The sequence below is a fragment of the Hemitrygon akajei genome, chromosome 3, assembly GCF_048418815.1.
Source record: "Hemitrygon akajei chromosome 3, sHemAka1.3, whole genome shotgun sequence".
Classification (NCBI taxonomy): Eukaryota; Metazoa; Chordata; class Chondrichthyes; order Myliobatiformes; family Dasyatidae; genus Hemitrygon; species Hemitrygon akajei.
Genome location: NC_133126.1, coordinates 194,828,186 through 194,845,731, shown reverse-complemented (window position 1 = coordinate 194,845,731; position 17,546 = coordinate 194,828,186). Strand labels below are relative to the sequence as shown.

At 41.3% G+C, this 17,546-nt stretch overlaps 1 protein-coding gene across 8 annotated transcripts in view; it reads right to left on the bottom strand.

The window, feature by feature from the left end:
• Nucleotides 1–17,546, bottom strand: part of LOC140725773 (NAD kinase-like) — a 111,529-nt gene that overhangs the window by 74,848 nt on the left and 19,135 nt on the right. For 7 of the 8 annotated variants that reach the window (XM_073041662.1, XM_073041661.1, XM_073041666.1 and 4 more), the window contains exon 3: nucleotides 4,144–4,227. In XM_073041662.1, coding sequence (XP_072897763.1) covers nucleotides 4,144–4,227 — 84 coding nt within the window. Of the gene's footprint in view, nucleotides 1–4,143; nucleotides 4,228–5,437; nucleotides 5,586–17,546 lie in introns of those variants that run through there. The other variant, XM_073041667.1, reaches the window with a different exon arrangement.

The following is a 17,546-nucleotide window of genomic DNA, read 5'->3' as shown; positions in this document are numbered from 1 at the left end:
GAGCTGAGAAACAATGCTGAGAGGAATTAATCCCAAGGGATGAAAGACAAAGAAATAAAGATATAAAAGATAGAGCTTCTGAAAAACCTACCACTTTTATGGATAAGGGAAATTGCTATTAAATTAGTTAATAGGCTACATAACTAAAACAATGACATCACATGGGTAATGAAAAATATAGAAGGTGATAAACTGCTATACCACCAATAAACTCCTCTCCGGTTTCAAGTTGAGTACAGGTTTCCATTATAACCAACATTTCGATGACAGAATACAGCGGTATAAATACCAATTGACTAGACATGCCCAGGCATCACCCCTGAAGAAGATGGTAGAGTTTGTTTTCAAAATACCAGTTATAATTGATACCTGTACCCGACTTGAAGCCCAAGAAGAGTTTATTTGTCATATACGCCAGGAAAGCACTAGATCCTTTTTGAATCATTCAGAGACTCTCAGATAAGTTAGTAAAACTGCAGTAATTAAACTCAATCCAACAACATAACAAAACTGCCTAAGTGGTCAGGTTGTACCTGTGGACAGATAAACAGTTAACACCTCAGGTCAAGGACCCTTCAGCCAAACTGAAAATTTGAGAAAACGAGTCAGTTTTAAATTGCACTGTCAGAAGGAAGCATCAACATTGCAATCGGAACATTTCCCTCCTGCTCTCTCTTTTCCATCTACCACTCTTTCTCACATTACTCCCCCATGCAGCACCTTCTCTTATACTTTGTCCCTTCCCACCATCCAGGAACCCAAATAGTCCTCTCAGGCAAAGCAAAAATTCATGTGCACTTCTATTTTACTGAAGGTCATGATGTGGTTTTCTCTATATTGAAGGAACCAAGTGCACATTAGGTGATCACTTTGTAAGGTTTGAGGTCCAAACCCTCTGGACTCAGTTTCACAAACTCTACAACTAGTGCTCTCAATATTATTTATTACTTTTTTGTTTATTATTATTTGGGGTTTTTTTTTTGCATTTGTACAGTTTGCCCTCTTTTATATATTGGTTGTTTCTTCATCTTTGTGAGTAGTTTTTCACTGACTCTTTGTGTTTCTTTATACCTACCACAAAATGATGCATCGCAGGGTAGTAAATGATGACATATACAGTGGCATGCAAAAGTTTGGGCACCCCAGTCAAAACTTCTGTTACTGTGAACAGCTAACCGAGTAATAGATGACATGATTTCAAAAAGGGATAAAGTTAAAGATGACACATTTATTTTATATTTAAGCAAGATTACTTTTTTTATTTTCATCTTTTAGAGTTTCAAAATAACAAAAAAAGGGGCCAAAACAAAAGTTTGGGCACCCGGCATGGTCAGTACTTATTAACACCCCCTTTGGCAAGTATCACAGCTTATAAACTTTCTGTACCAGCTAAGAGTCTTTCAATTCTTGTTTGGGGGATTTTTGCTCATTCTTCCTTGCAAAAGGCTTCTAGTTCTGTGAGATTCTTGGGGCGTCTTGCATGCACTGCTCTTTTGAGATCTATCCACAGATTTTCAATGATGTTTAGGTTGGGGGACTGTGAGAGCCATGGCAAAACCTACAGCTTGTGCCCCTTGAGGTAGTCCATTGTGGATTTTGAGGTGTGTTTAGGATCATTATCCTGTTGTAAAAGCCATCCTCTTTTCACCTTCAGCTTTTTCACAGATGGTGTGATGTTTGCTTCCAGAATTTGCTGGTATTTAATTGAATTCATTCTTCCCTCTACCAGTGAAATATTCCTTGTGCTACTGGCTGCAACACAAGCCCAAAGCATGATCAATCCACGCCCATGCTTAACAGTTGGAGAGGTGTTCTTTTCATGAAATTCTACATCCTTTTTTCTCCAAACATACCTTTGCTCATTGTGGCCAAGAAGTTCCATTTTAACTTCATCAGTCCACAGGACTTGTTTCCAAAATGCATCAGGCTTGTTTAGATGTTCCGTTGCAAACTTCTGCCACTGAATTTTGTAGTGAGGACGCAGGAAAGGTTTTCTTCTGATGACTCTTGCATAAAGGTCCTATTTATGCAGGTGTCGCTGTACAGTAGAACAGTGCACCACCCCTCCAGTCTACTAAATCTTCCTGAAGGTCTTTTGCAGTCCAACGGGGGTTTTGATTTGCCTTTCTAGCAACCCTATGAGCAGCTCTCTCAGGAAGTTTTCTTGGTCTTCCAGATCTCAACTTGACATCACCGTTCCTGTTACCTGCCATTTCATAATTACATTTCAAACTGATGAAACAGCTACCTGAAAACACTTTGCTATCTTCTTAAAAAACGCAAAATGCTGGCAGAACTCAGCAGGCCAGACAGCATCTATGGGAGGAGGTAATAACGACGTTTCAGGCCGAAACCCTTCATCAGGAGTGAAGTAACATGGGATGGTCGAGGGGGGATAAGAAGTGGGGGGAGGGATAAAGTAGAGAGCTGGGAAGTCATAGGCTGGAGGGAAATGGACTATCTTCTTATAGCCTTTTCCTGCTTTGTGGGCATCATTTATTTTACTTTTCAGAGTGCTAGGCAGCTGCTTAGAGGAGCCATGGCTGCTGAATGTTGGGACATGGTTTGAGGAGTCAGGGTATTGAGAAAGCTTTGAAATTTGCATCACCTGGCCCTTACTAACGATGACTGTGAACAAGCCATAGCCCTAACAAGCTAATTGAGGTCTGAGACCTTAGTAAAAGTTATCTGAGCTCAAATCTCTTTGGTGCCCAAACTTTTGCATGGTGCTTCTTTCCTTTTTTCACTCTAAAATTGTACAAAACAAAAATAATACACTAATCTTGCTTAAAATGTTGAAAAGAATGTTTCATCTTTAACTTTATGACTTTTGGAGATCAGTTCATCTTCTACTCACTTAACTATCACAGTAACAGAAATTTTGACCGGGGTGCCCAAACTTTTGCATGCCACTGTACGTACTTTCATAATACATTCTGAAACTTTGAACTACCTATCCATGTAGTTGTCCAGCCCATTCCCACACCCAATCTAAATGATCTGGGACACCCAGAACTGTTCAAGTGAGGTGCAGCACAAACTTTGGGACTATAGCATCTCATCTTTAGTCTAGCAATTCAGCAATTTCAGATATATTATCATCTCTGCTGCACCAGTTGTCTATTTATAATGTTAGCTTGTGTTTTCTCTCTCAGCAGACACAATGTGACTGTCAGGGATGCCAGCATTCTCCATGGACTTTATTACAAAAGTCCATGGACTTTATTACAAAAGTCCATGGACTTTATTAAGACTTTATTACAAAAGTCCATGGACTTTATTAAGACAAAGGAGCAGAATTTGGCTATTCAGCCCATCAAGTCTGCTCCACCATTCAGTCATGACTGATTTATTATCCCTCTCAACCCTATTCTCCTGCCTTCTCCCCATAACCTTTGACGCCCTTACTATTCAAAAATATATCAACCTCCGCTTTGAGTATACCCAATGATGTGGCCTTCACAGCCATCTGTGGCAATGAATTCCACAGAGTCACCACCTTCTGGCTAAAGAAATTCCTCCTCACCTTTGTTCTAAAGGGGCATACTTCTATTCTGAGGCTGTTCCCCTTGGTGCTAGATCCCCCAAACTATAAGAAACATCTTCTCCAAGTCCACTCTATCTCAGCCTTTTAAATTTTCTATTGGATTCAATGAGCCCCCCCCCCCCCCCACCAACCTTTTAAACTCCAGAAAATACAGGCCTAGAGCCATCAAATGGTCCTCTCATTGTTTCTCACAATAGTCCAAGTGTGGCCTGTCCAGTGCTGGTTGCAAGAGATCATTCAGATTAGGTATGGGATTGGATAATTAAATTCAGAAGCAACTGGAACTTCAAGCCCCGTAAAATGATCACCTAGTCCGCATTTGGTTCTCTTTCTATAAATGCCCTAATTTATGAAACAGATACATCTATAAACACTGGCAGCCCTGGTCTCACTATATCAGAGGTATTTTCCTTTTTCCTGTCCATCCATGCTGCAATTTAACATTGACCATTGTTCACACTTTATCCAAAAATGTTAATTTCTATTTTTATTTCAAATTCTAGCATCTGCGATGCTTCTTATATTTTCGTTAACAAACCAGTGACTGCCATCACTTCAGAGTCAGCTGGGAGAAGGAAAAGTTGCTCTCTACTTACACGATGCTAGTGGAGTTCTGCAGAATGGAGGCTTTGGGTCCGAAATGTGTATCAGGTGATGGGCCATGAAGAAAATGTGCATGTCTGAAAGAGACAACATTGGTTTTATAACTTACTTATCACTTTCCTTGCATTCATGTAATATCTCAGTCGAGACTACCTAGCCATCTGTGGGAAAAAAAGCTTAAGGATATTTTAGACCACCAGATCGTAAGGTATAGGAGCATAATAGGGCCATTTGGCCCACCAAGTCTACTCTGCTATTCTATCATGGCTGATTTATTATCCTTTTCAACTCTGTTCTCCTGCCTTCTCCCAATGCCTTCTCCCAATAACCTTTGAAACCACCAATCAAGAACCTTTCAACCTCCGATTTAAATAGACCCAATGAATTGTTCTCTACAGATGGCTGTGGGAATGAATTTCACAAACTATTCACCCTCTGACTAAAGTTTCCCCCTCATCTGTGACTGTGCCTTCTGGTCCTAGACTCCCCCACTATAGGAAAAATCCTCTCCACATCCATGCTATCTAGGCCTTTGCAATGACATTAGCGGCATTGTTTTGTGAATGCAACAGCTTAATCCACGGGTTTGATCTCAGTTCAGCTTCATTTACCCATTAAGACTTCATTCCCTGGACGTAGGAGATTTGATATAGGTATAGAAAATTATGAGGGGTATAGATAGGGTAAAGTACAGCAAGCAGGATTTTTCAACTGAGTTTGGGTGAAACTAAAACGAGAGGTCATGGAAACTTCTTCAGTCAGAGGAACGAGCTATCAGCAGAAATGAGTTTGATTACAACATCTAAGAGATGTTTGCATAAGTAAATGATTGGGAAGGGTATTACTTTTATTTATTTAGGGATACAGTACAATAACAAGCCCTTCAGGCCCAACAAGCCCACTCTTTCCGTTTACACCCATATGATCAATTGGCCTACTAACCCATACGTCTTTAGCATGTGCGAGGGAACTGGAGCACCTGGAGGAAACCCATGCGGGCACTGTGAGGATGTACAAACTTCTTACTCACTGCAGTGGAAGTTGAGCCCAGGTCTCAGGCTCTGTACCAGCATTATGCTAACCGCTTTGCTACCAATACTATGATCTAGGTGCAGATTGATGGTTTGGCATGAAGTAGATAGGTTGAACTCCAACGATGTGCACTAATTGACTGAACTCTGAGAAGTTTTCGCGCCTTTTCTTTATTTTCTTTCCTTTCATATATATTGTATCTTTATTAATCACTTAGTTCTAGTAAGATTCATAAAGTGTATTCTGTAAACGTACCTGGTGTGAGCTTGATATTGTGTGTGCAAGTTTGTACCAGTGTGCATTTCACAGCATCCACGTATATGGGAGACGCAGTTTGGCGGGTGGACGAACTTTCCGCTAGACATACACCAGCCGGTCGTGTACGCATTACAGTTATGTAGGCCCAGATGAAAGGCTGAGAAATGGAGAGATCTGGACAAGTCTGGAATTATTTCAAACACTGGATAAACTACACATATCAAAACTCGGTGAGCCAACAGGAACTTTTCTGTCCTCAAGATAGGGTGCCCAGATGATGGGCTTCAAAATTATCTACCATTTTCTTTAAACAATAGAAAAAAGTTCATACATCCAGAGCAACATGCTCAAAACGCTGGAGGATCTCAGCAGGCCAGGCAGCATCAATGGAAAGAGTACAATCAACGGATGCAGTTGGCTGCTGAGTTCCTCCAGCATTTTGTGTGTTGCTCGGACTTCCAGCATTTGCAGATTTGCTCTTGTTTGTGATTGGACTCATACACCCAAAGGTGGTTCATACAAATTATTCCATAAATGGAAGTGTTAACCTATGAGCAGCATTTGATTGCTCTGGGACTGTACTTGCTGGAGTTCAAAAGAATGAGGAAGATCTCATTGAAACCTACCAAATATTGAAAGGCCTAGATAGAATGGACGTTTCCTATTGTGGGGGAATTAGGACCAGTAAGCACAACCTCAGAATACAAGGATGTCCCTTTAGAACAGAGATGAAGAGGAACATCCTTAGCCAGAGGGTGATGATTCTGTTCAATTCACTGTCACAGACGGCTGTGGAAGCCAAGTCACTTGGTATACTTAATGTGAAGATTGATTAGTAAGGGGGGTCAGAGGTTACAGGAAGAAAACAGGATAATAAATCAGTCATGATAATTCTGCTCCTATGTCCTTTGGTCTTAAGGTCTTACAGAGGATTAGTGAATCATGTTTCCATTGAAGATTGTACACAGTGACTAATAAATGCAGTAAGATATGCAGGTGAACCACCTTAACACAAAGAATCTTAAACATATAGCAGCATTATATTTAAGGGAAAATTTACAAAGTCGATGGACAAGAAAAATTGTACTCTTCAGTACCTGGAATATTCTGGTCGCCTCACTATAGGAAGGATGTGGAAGCTTTAGAGCAGGTGCAGAGGAGATTTACTACGATGCTGCCTGGATTAAAGAGAATGTCTTATGAGGATAGGTTAAGTGAACTAGGGCTTTTCTCTTTGGAGCAAAGTAAGATGGGAGTGATTTGATAGAAATGCAAAATGAGATGCATAGATCCAGTGGACAACAAGTACCTTTTTCACTGGTTAGAAATGGCTAATGCAAGAGAAGATCATTTTAAGGCGACTGGAGAAAAGTATAGGGGAAACGTCAGGGGTGTTTTTTTCACCCCCCTCCCCCCCCACCCCAGTGTGGTGGGCGTGTGGAACACAGTACCAGGGCTGGTGGTAGAGGCAGATACATTAAAGACAATTAAAAGAATTTTAGATAGGCACATGGATGAAAGAAAAAAATGGAAGGCTATGTGGGAGTGAATGGTTAGATTGATCTTGGAGTAGGTTAAAAGGTCAGCACATTGTGGGATAGGGCCTGTACCGTACTGTTCTGTTCTATGTTCCAAACTGAGGGCGAACCTCATAGAGGTTTGTAAGATTGTCAGAGGCAGAGATAGAGCAGACAACTGGTATCTCTCTCAGGGTTGAAATGTCTAATACCACAGAGCGTATGCTTTAAGGTGACAGGGTGTAAGTTCAAAGATGTGCATAGCAAGTTTTCTTTTAAACACATACAGAATGGTGGGTACCTGATGCACTGCCAGGGAGCCTAGTACAGGCAAGTAGAATAAATCTATTCAAGAGGCTCTTAGACTGACACAAGAATGTGTGTAGGAAATGAAAGGATATGGATACTGTGTAGGTAGAAGAGATAAGATTAGTTGGGCATTTAATCACTAATTTAATTAGTTTGGCATAACAGGTGTCAAAGGTAACAGGGAAAATAGGGTTGAGACGGATAATAAATCAGCCAGTACAGAATGGTGGAGTAGACTCCATGGCCAAATGGCCTGATTCTGCTCCAACGTCTTATGGTCTTAAAACATCACAGGCCAATGGGCCTGTTTGTGTGCTGTGCTAAGTTCCATTAAAACTCACTAAGAATATGACTGAACTTTAACAGGGGGACGTAGGCTTTAGCTTATAGATGAGAGGTGTTTGCGGTAATCAAAGAGTCGTCTCACAGAAACTGTGCTTACACTCAAAGTTAATAAGGTAACAAGACAGAAGTCGTCCACTGAAGTAACAGGTCACTTAGTACTTGTGCTGGCTCTGAATACAAAGCTACGCGTTTTGCCAAAGCACAGTGTATTCTTGCATAGCATGCAGCTGTCTCTGGAGAGTAGACTTTAGCAGAGCAAACATGCAGCTTGTATGGAAATAAGATAACAGTAAATAAAAAACATGTCTACCTTGGTTCAGTAGATTAAACCAATAGAAATGTCTAGATAATTTAGATTGTAATTTTCTTCACTCCATAGATGGGGGGGGGGGTGAGAGGGGGTGCAGCGTTCTCTCAATTGTCCTGGAGCCAGACAACATGGAAATAGGTCCTTCAGGCATTAACATCAATGCTGCCATCAAGTATTGATCTCTACCAATCCCAGTTACTGGCCTGATCCATATCCTTTAAAGCTAGTGTTGATGGACTTTGCCCTCTTATACAGCGCACTTCAAATTCCAACCAAGTTCCGCAGGGGGGGGGGGGGGGGGGGGGGGAGAAAACTTCTTCACCTCTGAATCACCTACTAGAGTCATAGAACATATGGACCATAGACCTCCATATCCCTCCCCTCTCACCCACACATCTGCATCACAGACCTCCATATCCCTCCGATCCACATACCTGGATAAGATCTCCATATCCCTCCCACCCACACACCCATCTTCTCTTAAATGTGGAAATTGAACCTGTAACCATTACTTCTGCTGGCAAACTCCTTACTTTAAATCTGTAGTGCTGCTTTTAGATACCTCTTACGGGAAAGTTTTACTATTATCAATTCTAACAATGCCTCTACTACATCTGAGCACTTCTATCAGTTCACCTTACCGTCTTCCTAGCTCCAAGGAAAACAATCCTAACTCTCCTTATAAATGAGATAGTCCATTTTAGGCAACATTCTGGTGAATCTCCCTTCCACTTTCGCCAGGGTGATCATATCCTTTCTGTACTGTAGTGACAAAAACTGTACACAATATTCCAGATGTAGCCTAATATTTTATAGATCTGTATCATAACTTTCCCACTTGTATATTCTACATCCCAACAAAAGTTTAACATCTGCACGACTTCTTTGCCACAAGGAAACCCAGTGAGGAAGCTGAAAAGCTACAGAGACCCAGCAGAGCCGATTTCCTGGCATAAACACAAGCGATGCTGCAGATAAATTTCCGAGCTTTTGGGTCTGTGGATCTGATCCACGCCCTCACACTGCACTCATCTCAGGGTCCTCATGGAATCTGGTACTGGAATGCCAGGCCACATCTATGGAAAAGAGTACAGTCGACGGCTGCAGTTGGCTGCTGAGTTCCTCTAGCATTTTGTGTGTTGCTCGGATTTCCCAGCATTGCGCTGAGGAATAACTGACTGAGCATTCTCCAGATTGGACATGGCACACTTTCAGTAAGTGTACTCATTTCAGTGGAAGAGTTGCTCGCATGGAGCTGGACACATCTCAATGGCATCCACATTCAGCAATTTACTGGCATAAATTAAGTGGATGGAATATGGGGAAGCGGTCCCCATAAGGCGGTAAACCTTTCTAATACATGAAGTAAAAATGGAGAGCTATGTGAGATTGAATGGTTAGGTAGATCTTGCAATAGGTTAATGGGTCAGTATAATATTGTCGATCTCAAGTTACCAAGCCAATTTGCCTTAGGCTAAAACCTTCTGGTCTCCCATGTAAGACTTCATCAAATGCACTGCTAAAATCCATGTAAACAACATCCACTGCCTTTCCTTCAATCTCCTTGGTAACCTCCTGGATAGAGTGGACATGGAGATAATGCTTCCATTAATAGGAGAGTCAAAGATCTGAGGAGATGGCCTTAGAATAAGGGAAAGTCCCTTTAAACACAAGGCATTCCCTAGATGCTAGAAACCCACACACAAAATGCTGGAGGAACTGCGTGATGTCAGCTCGTTATTCTTCTCCATAGATGCTGCCTGACCTACTGAGGTGTTACTTTTAAAACTGAGAGGAGAAAAAAATTTCTTCAACTGGGGGAGGGGGGGGGGAGGAGAGAAGAGAAATCTTTGGAATTTCTTATCACTGAGGGTTATAAACAAAATGTCATTGGATGTATCTCAGTGAGAGATAAATTAAGTCTATCCACTTAATTTATGCCATTAAGATGTCTTTAGTGGCAACCTAATTTAGGATTACAGGAAAAAGGTGGGAGAATGGGGAATGGGGTGAAGCAAAAAAATTCAGACATGATTGAACGGTGGCAGAAAATGCCTTTTCCCTTCCCCTTTTCCCAATCATGGTTCCCCTCTCCTTGCTCCCTTTCCACTCTAGTACACAATAGAGACCCATCTCAGAATCAGGTTTATATAACCATATAACAATTACAGCACGGAAACAGGCCGTCTCGGCCCTTCTAGTCCGTGCCGAACGTTTACTCTCACCTAGTCCCACCTATTTGCACTCAGCCCATAACCCTCCATTCCTTTCCTGTCCATATACCTATCCAATTTTACTTTAAATGACAATACCAAAACTGTCTCTACCACTTCCACTGGAAGCTCATTCCACACAGCTACCACTCTGAGTAAAGAAATTCCCCCTCATGTTACCTTAAACTTTTGCCCCCTAACTCTCAACTCGTGTCCTCTTGTTTGAATCTCCCCTACTCTCAATGGAAAAAGCCTATCCATGTCAACTCGATCTATCCCCCTCATAATTTTAAATATCTCTATTAAGTCCCCCCCTCAACCTTCTACACTCCAAAGAATAAACACCTAACTTGTTCAACCTTTCCCTGTAACTTAGGTGCTGAAACCCAGGTTACATTCTAGTAAATCTTCTCTGTACTCTCTCCATTTTGTTGACATCTTTCCTATAATTCAGTGACCAGAACTGTGCACAATACTCCATATTCGGCCTTACCAATGCCATTGACAATTTTAACAATACATCCCAACTCCAATACTCTGATTTATAGAGGTCAACATACCAAAAGCTTTCTTCACCACCCTATCCACATGATATTCCACCTTCAAGGAACTATGCACTATTATTCCTAGATCACTCTGTTCTACTGCATTCTTCAATGCCCTACCATTTACCATCTATGTCTTATTTGGATTATTCCTACCAAAATGTAGCACCTCACACTTATCAGCATCATCGCTCACATGTCATAAAATTTGATTCTTTTTGTGGCAGCAGCAAAATGCGATACAGAAAACTACTACAGTACTGTGAATGTCTTAAGCACCCGAGCAAAATACATATGCCCAAGACTTTTGTAGAGTATGTATGTATTGCAAATAAATGGGCCCAAACACTGATCCCTGCAGTATCTCATTAGTCACCCATCTACCATCCTGAAAAAGCCATTATTAAACAAGAGAAAATCTGTAGATGTTGGAAATCCAAGCAACACACACAAAATGCTGGTGGAACTCAGCAGGCCTGGCAGCATCTACGGAAGAGTACAGTCCATATTTCGGGCTGAGACCCTTCAGCAGCCCTGTTATTCCTACTTTGTTTCCCATCTATGTGCCAATTTTCAATCCATGCCAACACATTACCCAGAATTGAACAAGAGGGCATGACTTCAGGATTGAAGGACATCCATTTAGAACAGAGATGGGGAGAAATTATTTTAGTCAGAGGGTGGTAAACCTGTGGAATTTGTTGCCACGAGTGACTGTGGAGGCCAAGTCATTGGATGCATTTAAAGCAGAGATAGGTGGCTTCCTGATTAGCCAGAGCATCAAATGGTATGGGGAGAAGGTAGGGGAGTGGAGATGATGAAGAATTGGATCATCAGCCCACGATTGAAAGATGGAGCAGACTTGATGGGCCGAATGACCTATTTCTGTTCCTATATCTTATGGTCTTATCCCACGTGCTATAATTCTGCACAATCTCCTCACATTTTATTAAATACCAGAGCCATTGTACCCACTGATTTATCTCTACTCTACCTGCCCTTTCCTGAAAAATTCCTCCAGATAGTTGTCTTTTTTTTAAATCCACTTTCGACTGTCATTGCACTGACATTTCCTAAGTATCTTCCAATAACATCATTACTTTGCACGCTAGCATTTGTAACAGACTCTGCTTCTGACGAAGGCACTGTTTTTCCGTGTATTTAATTATTTATTTCATTTTATTTAGAGATGTGGTTTGGCCCAACGAGCCCACCATGCCCAGTTAGGATAGAGACTGGGATTAATAGATGTTTGGACATTAAAAATAAATGAATATGGAAAAGTAACATTGGAAATAAAATTATTTACTTTTTGTTATTTAGATCCAGCCCAATAAACCCACACCATCTAAATACAGCCAAGTGACCAATTGACATACTAACCCATACATCTTTGTAACATGGGTGGAAACCCACACAGTCACAGGGAGAATGTACAAACTCCTTACAGTCAATGGCGAGAATTGAACCCAGATCACTGGCATTGTAGAGCATTACACTAGCTACTACACTACCATGCCGCTCCACAGAAGTAAAGATAACCTTCATCTTATTTACTGCTGAAGCATGTACAAGTGGCAAGTGGCCCACTCCTGCTTCTATTCATCATGTTCCTAAAGTAGCAAAATCTTTGCACTCTGGTCCTTTACAATAATGGCCACGATCCCATCAGCCTTCTTAATTACTTGCTGTACCTGCAGGGTAAGTTTGTTCTTCCAAGTACAAGGACATCTAGATCCCTTTGTACTGCAAATTTATTTCACGTCTTTTTCTACTAAGGCTACATCCACACTAGACCGGATAATTTTGAAAACGCCGGTTTCGAGTAAAAACAATAGGCGTCCACACTATGTGTTTTTGGAAATCTCTCTATCCACACCGCAACGGAGATTTCGGCGAATCTCCTCCTCCTGCGCAGGACACATCTACCGAAAACAAGCGACATGTTTGGTGTTGAATCTCGCCGTACATGTGCATGTTTGTGTAGTTACAGACTAGAAAGACTTAAAACGACAGACAGCTGTTGGCTCTCATGCAGGAGAACTTAAACTAAAAAAAAAACAAATACTGGAGCATATGGCGGCTACCGACAAGAGTTCAATGACAGATTGACTCGGCTGACGATGAACATTGAAAAACTGACCAACTCTGTTGCATTAATAAAGCACCCTGTTAAATGTATAAAACATGTCTGCATCAGTGTTATCTTGTATTTCCATACAATGTTACATTAGGCTGTTACACATCTATTGTCAGAGAAGTACTTGCATAAATAGGTAAACCACCTTCATACAAGCAAGGACAGAAAACAGGGCAAAGTGAGTACAGTATACTTATTTATTCAGTAAGTTATGGGTCAAAGTATTTGGTGAGTACATTTCTAACTCTTCTGGCTTCAGCCTCTTTGCCATCTGTTCTGAAATTGTTAGGTTGCATTCAAGAAAACAATGAAATAGCACGCTGCCATCTGATAGCATTTCCAGAAGTCTCCGGTTACATTGTCCACACTGATCTGCCCGAGCAACGTTTTCAAAAATAACCCACCCTGGAAGGTGTCTCTGAAAAGCTCCGTTTTCGGGGGACGAAAACGCTGTTTTAGTGTGGACGGAGGGTAAAAACGAAGAGAAAAAGCTTCGGTTACAGATTTATCCGGCATAGTGTGGGGATGTAGCCTAACTTTGCTTCTCTGTTCTCCCACTGTGGATTGCCTCACATTCCACTGGCTGACTGGTTAACTACTCAATTAACACAGGTTTAAACCTTTGCAAAAACAAACTGAAGGAACTTGGCAGGTTATTTGCAAACTGGAAGAACACTTTATATTGTCTAGTTTTATTTTTATTTATTCACTTACAGGATGTGGGAGCCAGCAGCTAAGACAGCATTTATTGCCCATCTCTGCTTTTAAGAGTCAACCACACTACTGTGGGTCTGGAGTCCACATATAGGCCAGACCAGGTAAGGATGGCAGGATTCCTCCCGAAGGTCATTAATGAACCAGATGGGTTTTTATGGCAATCAACATGGTTTCATGGTAATCAGATTTTTTTTTAATTTAAATTCACCATCTGCCCTGGTGGGATTCAAAGTCATGTCCCCAGTATATAACTGGGTCTCTGGATTACTGATCCAGTAGTGATTACCACCACGCAAAGTCTCCCCATATTATATTGTCCAGGTAGCCTTCAACCCAATAACATTAATGCTGAATTTCACAATTTTTCACAATCTTTTGTCCCTACATTTCTCTCTCCTTCGTCTAAACTTTAAATTCCTTGGTGCAATCATATCAGAGGATCTGTCCTGGGACCAGCATATAAGCACCATCACGAAGAAGGCAAACCTTTAGAATCAACCTTTTAGTCATGCAATTCTATTACCCCGAAGGCACAAAGTCTTATGCAATAATATCCTACGTGACACTTAAAACTGAACACATCTCATCTCCTTCAATGCAACTGATCATCGCATCTTAAAAAATAAATCTTTAAAAATTTATCGAAACAATATAAAGGTAACAATTAGATTGTAAAATATAGGAACAGGATTAGGCTATTTGGCCCATCAAGTACTCTGCCACTCCAATAAGGCTAATTTATTATCCCTCTCAACCCCATTCTCCTGCCTTGTGTCCCATAATCTTTGACAAATACTAATCAAGAACCTATCAACCTCTGATTTAAAGGTACCCAGTGACTTGGCCTGCACAGCTGTCTGTGATAACGAATTCCAAAGATTCACCACTACTGGCTAAAGAAATTCCTCCTTATCTCTTTTCTAAAAGGACATCCTTATATTCTGAGGCTGTGCCCTCTGGTCCTGGACTCCCCACTATAGGAAGTAGCCTTTCCACATCCTCTCTATCAAAGGCCTTTCAATATTCGATAGGCTTCAATGAGATTACCCTCACCCCCCCAGCAGGCTTCTAACTTCTAGCGAGTTCAGGCCCATGGCCATCATGTTCCTCATTTGTTAATCCTTTCATTCCGGGTGTAATTCTCATGAGCCTCCTCTGGACCCTCTCCATTAAACCATTCACATTAAGATATTTACCAGTTTTGGAAATGAATTGGGAAAAAAAAGCTACATTTTGGTCAATAGGTGAGTGGCTGAGTTGAATTGAAGATTGAGTTGAAAAGTTTAAGTTCATTTTAGAGAGGAAAACAACCAACGAAGTTTTAAATAACTGCAAAGTAGCCTCTGCTTCTTTTTGTGGTTTTCAATTCTTGTTTGGGGGATTTTCACCCATTCTTCCTTGCAAAAGGCTTCCAGTTCTGAGATTCTTGGGCTGCTTTGCATGCACTGCTCTTTTGAGGTCTATCCACAGATTTTCAATGATGTTTAGATCAGGGAAATGTGGGGCCATGGCAAAACCTTCAGCTTGCACCTCTTGAAGTGGTCCATTGTGGATTGTGAGGTGTGTTTAGGATTATTATCTTGTTGTAGAAGCCATCCTCTTTTCATCTCCAGCTTTTGTTTTTTTTTAAAAAAAAGTGTGATATTTGCTTCCAGAATTTGCTGGTATTTAATTGAATTCATTCTTCCCTCTACCAGTGAAATGTTCCCCGTGCCACTGGCTTCAACACAAGCCCAAAGCATGATTGATCCACCCCCGTACTTAACAGTTGGAAAGGTGTTCTTTTCATGAAATTCTGCATCCTTTTTTCCCCAAACATACCTTTGCTCATTGGGGCAAAAAGTTCCATTTTAACTTGATCAGTCCACAGGACTTGTTTCCAAAATGCATCAGGCTTGTTCAAATGTTCCTTTGCAAAATTCTGACGCTGAATTTTGTAGTGAGGATGCAGGGGAAGTTTTTTTCTGATGACTCTTCCAGGAAGGTCATATTTGTGCAGGTGTTACTGCACAGTAGAACTGTGCACCACTACCCCAGAGTGTGCTAAATCTTCCTGAAGTTCTTTTGCAGTCAAACAGGGGTTTTCATTTGCTTTTCTAGCAATCCTACGAGCAGTTCTCTCAGAAAGTTTTCTTGGTCTTCCAGACCTCAACTTGACCTCCACTGTTCCTGTTAACTGCTATTTCTTAATTACATTACAGACTGAAGAAACGGCTAATTGAAAACACTTTGCTATCTCCTTGTAGCCTTCTCCAGCTTTGTGGGCATCATTTATTTTAATTTTCAGCATGCTAGGCAGCTGCTTAGAGGAGCCCATTGCTGCTGTTTGTTGGGACAAGATTTGAGGAGTCAGGGTATTTATAAAGCTGTGAAATTTGCATTACCTAGCCTTTCCTAACAATGACTGAACCAGCCATAGCCCCAACAAGCTAATTAAAGGTCTGAGACCCTGGTAAAAGTTATGAGAGCTCAAATCTCTTGGGGTGCCCAAACTTTTGCATGGAGCTCCTTTCCTTTATTCCACTTTAAAATTGTACAAAACAAAAATAATACACTGATCTTGCTTAAAATGTTTCATCTTTAACTTAATGACTTTTGGAGATCAGTTCATCTTCTACTCACTTAACTATTCACAGTAACAGAAATTTTGACCAGAGGTGCCCAAACTTTTGCATGCCACTGTAAGTACTATGGTCTTCAGGTCCAGTCCTGCTTGGGAGGGTTCAGGCTAGAAAGGCAAAGGCTGGGACTCACCATGACAGTTTGGTCAGAGGTGCGGTTGGCTCGCATGTAAAAAACAGAACAGGCAAATCCAGCTGAGAGCAGAAAGAGAAAGGAGGGGAAAACACAAGCTGGCTGGTAAGCTGAACCATATTGCCTTCAGCGCCAGGAATCTCACAGGCAAGAGAGACAATGTCTAGGATGTGGAAGCCATGGAGAGGGTGCAGAGGAGATTTACCAGGATGTTGCCTGGTTTGGAGAACAAGTCAAATGAAGCAAGGTTAGCAGAGCTGGGACTTTTCTCTTTGGAGCGTAGAAGAATGAGAGGGGACTTGGTAGAGGTCTACAAGATTGAGAGGCATAGATAGGGTGGATGGTCAGTACCCGTTTCCCAGGGCACCAGTAGCAAACACCAGAGGGCATATGTACAAAATTAAGGGAGGGAAGTTTAGGGGAGACATCAGTGGTAAGTTTTTTTTTTAAAAAAAACAGAGGGTTGTGAGTGCCTGGAATGACTTGCGAGCGATGGTGGTGGAGGCCAGATCAGAACATGAGATCATTATATTGTTGCAATCACAGAAAAAAGCCAGCAGCTCATTGTTTTTAAGAGTACAAAATGAAGGGGGTAGTGTGTGACTGATCAGGGAGAACATTACAGCAATAGATTGGGATACCTCGGAGGGACTGGACAATGAGACTATGTGTGTAGAATTTAGGAACAAAAGTACTGCAATCACTTTGATAGGCCTTAGACTATAGAACTAGTAATTAGTTGCAATTAGAAGAACAGGATACCAGGCCAGATAGCAAAGTGGGGGCATGGAGTTGTAATGAGGGGTTTTAACTTTCCCACTATCAAGAAGAATTGTCTTAGTTCAAGCGCTTGGATGGGGCAAGATTTTCAAATTCCATACAAAAGGGTTTGTTGTAGTATGTAGAGTCCCACAGGGTGTGGGTGTGAAGAAGCTGATCAAGACCTTATCTCAGACCAAGGATGGGTCAAAGACTGAAGTATCTGTGCGGAAACCCTTTGTGAACAGTGACCACAGTTCAGTAAGCTTTAAGGTTGCCATGGAAAAAGGTAAGGTTGGTCGAAGACAAGGCCATAAACTGAAGGAAGGCGAATTTTCAACAGTATTAAACAGGATTTGGCAAAGGAAGATTGGGACGGAACAGCTGCTAGAGTTGAAAATAGCATCCGATAAGTGGGAGGTGTTTAAAAGGGATATAGTAAGAGATCAGAGTCAACATGCAACTTCAAGGACAAGTTATTATTTCTACCCACAAGT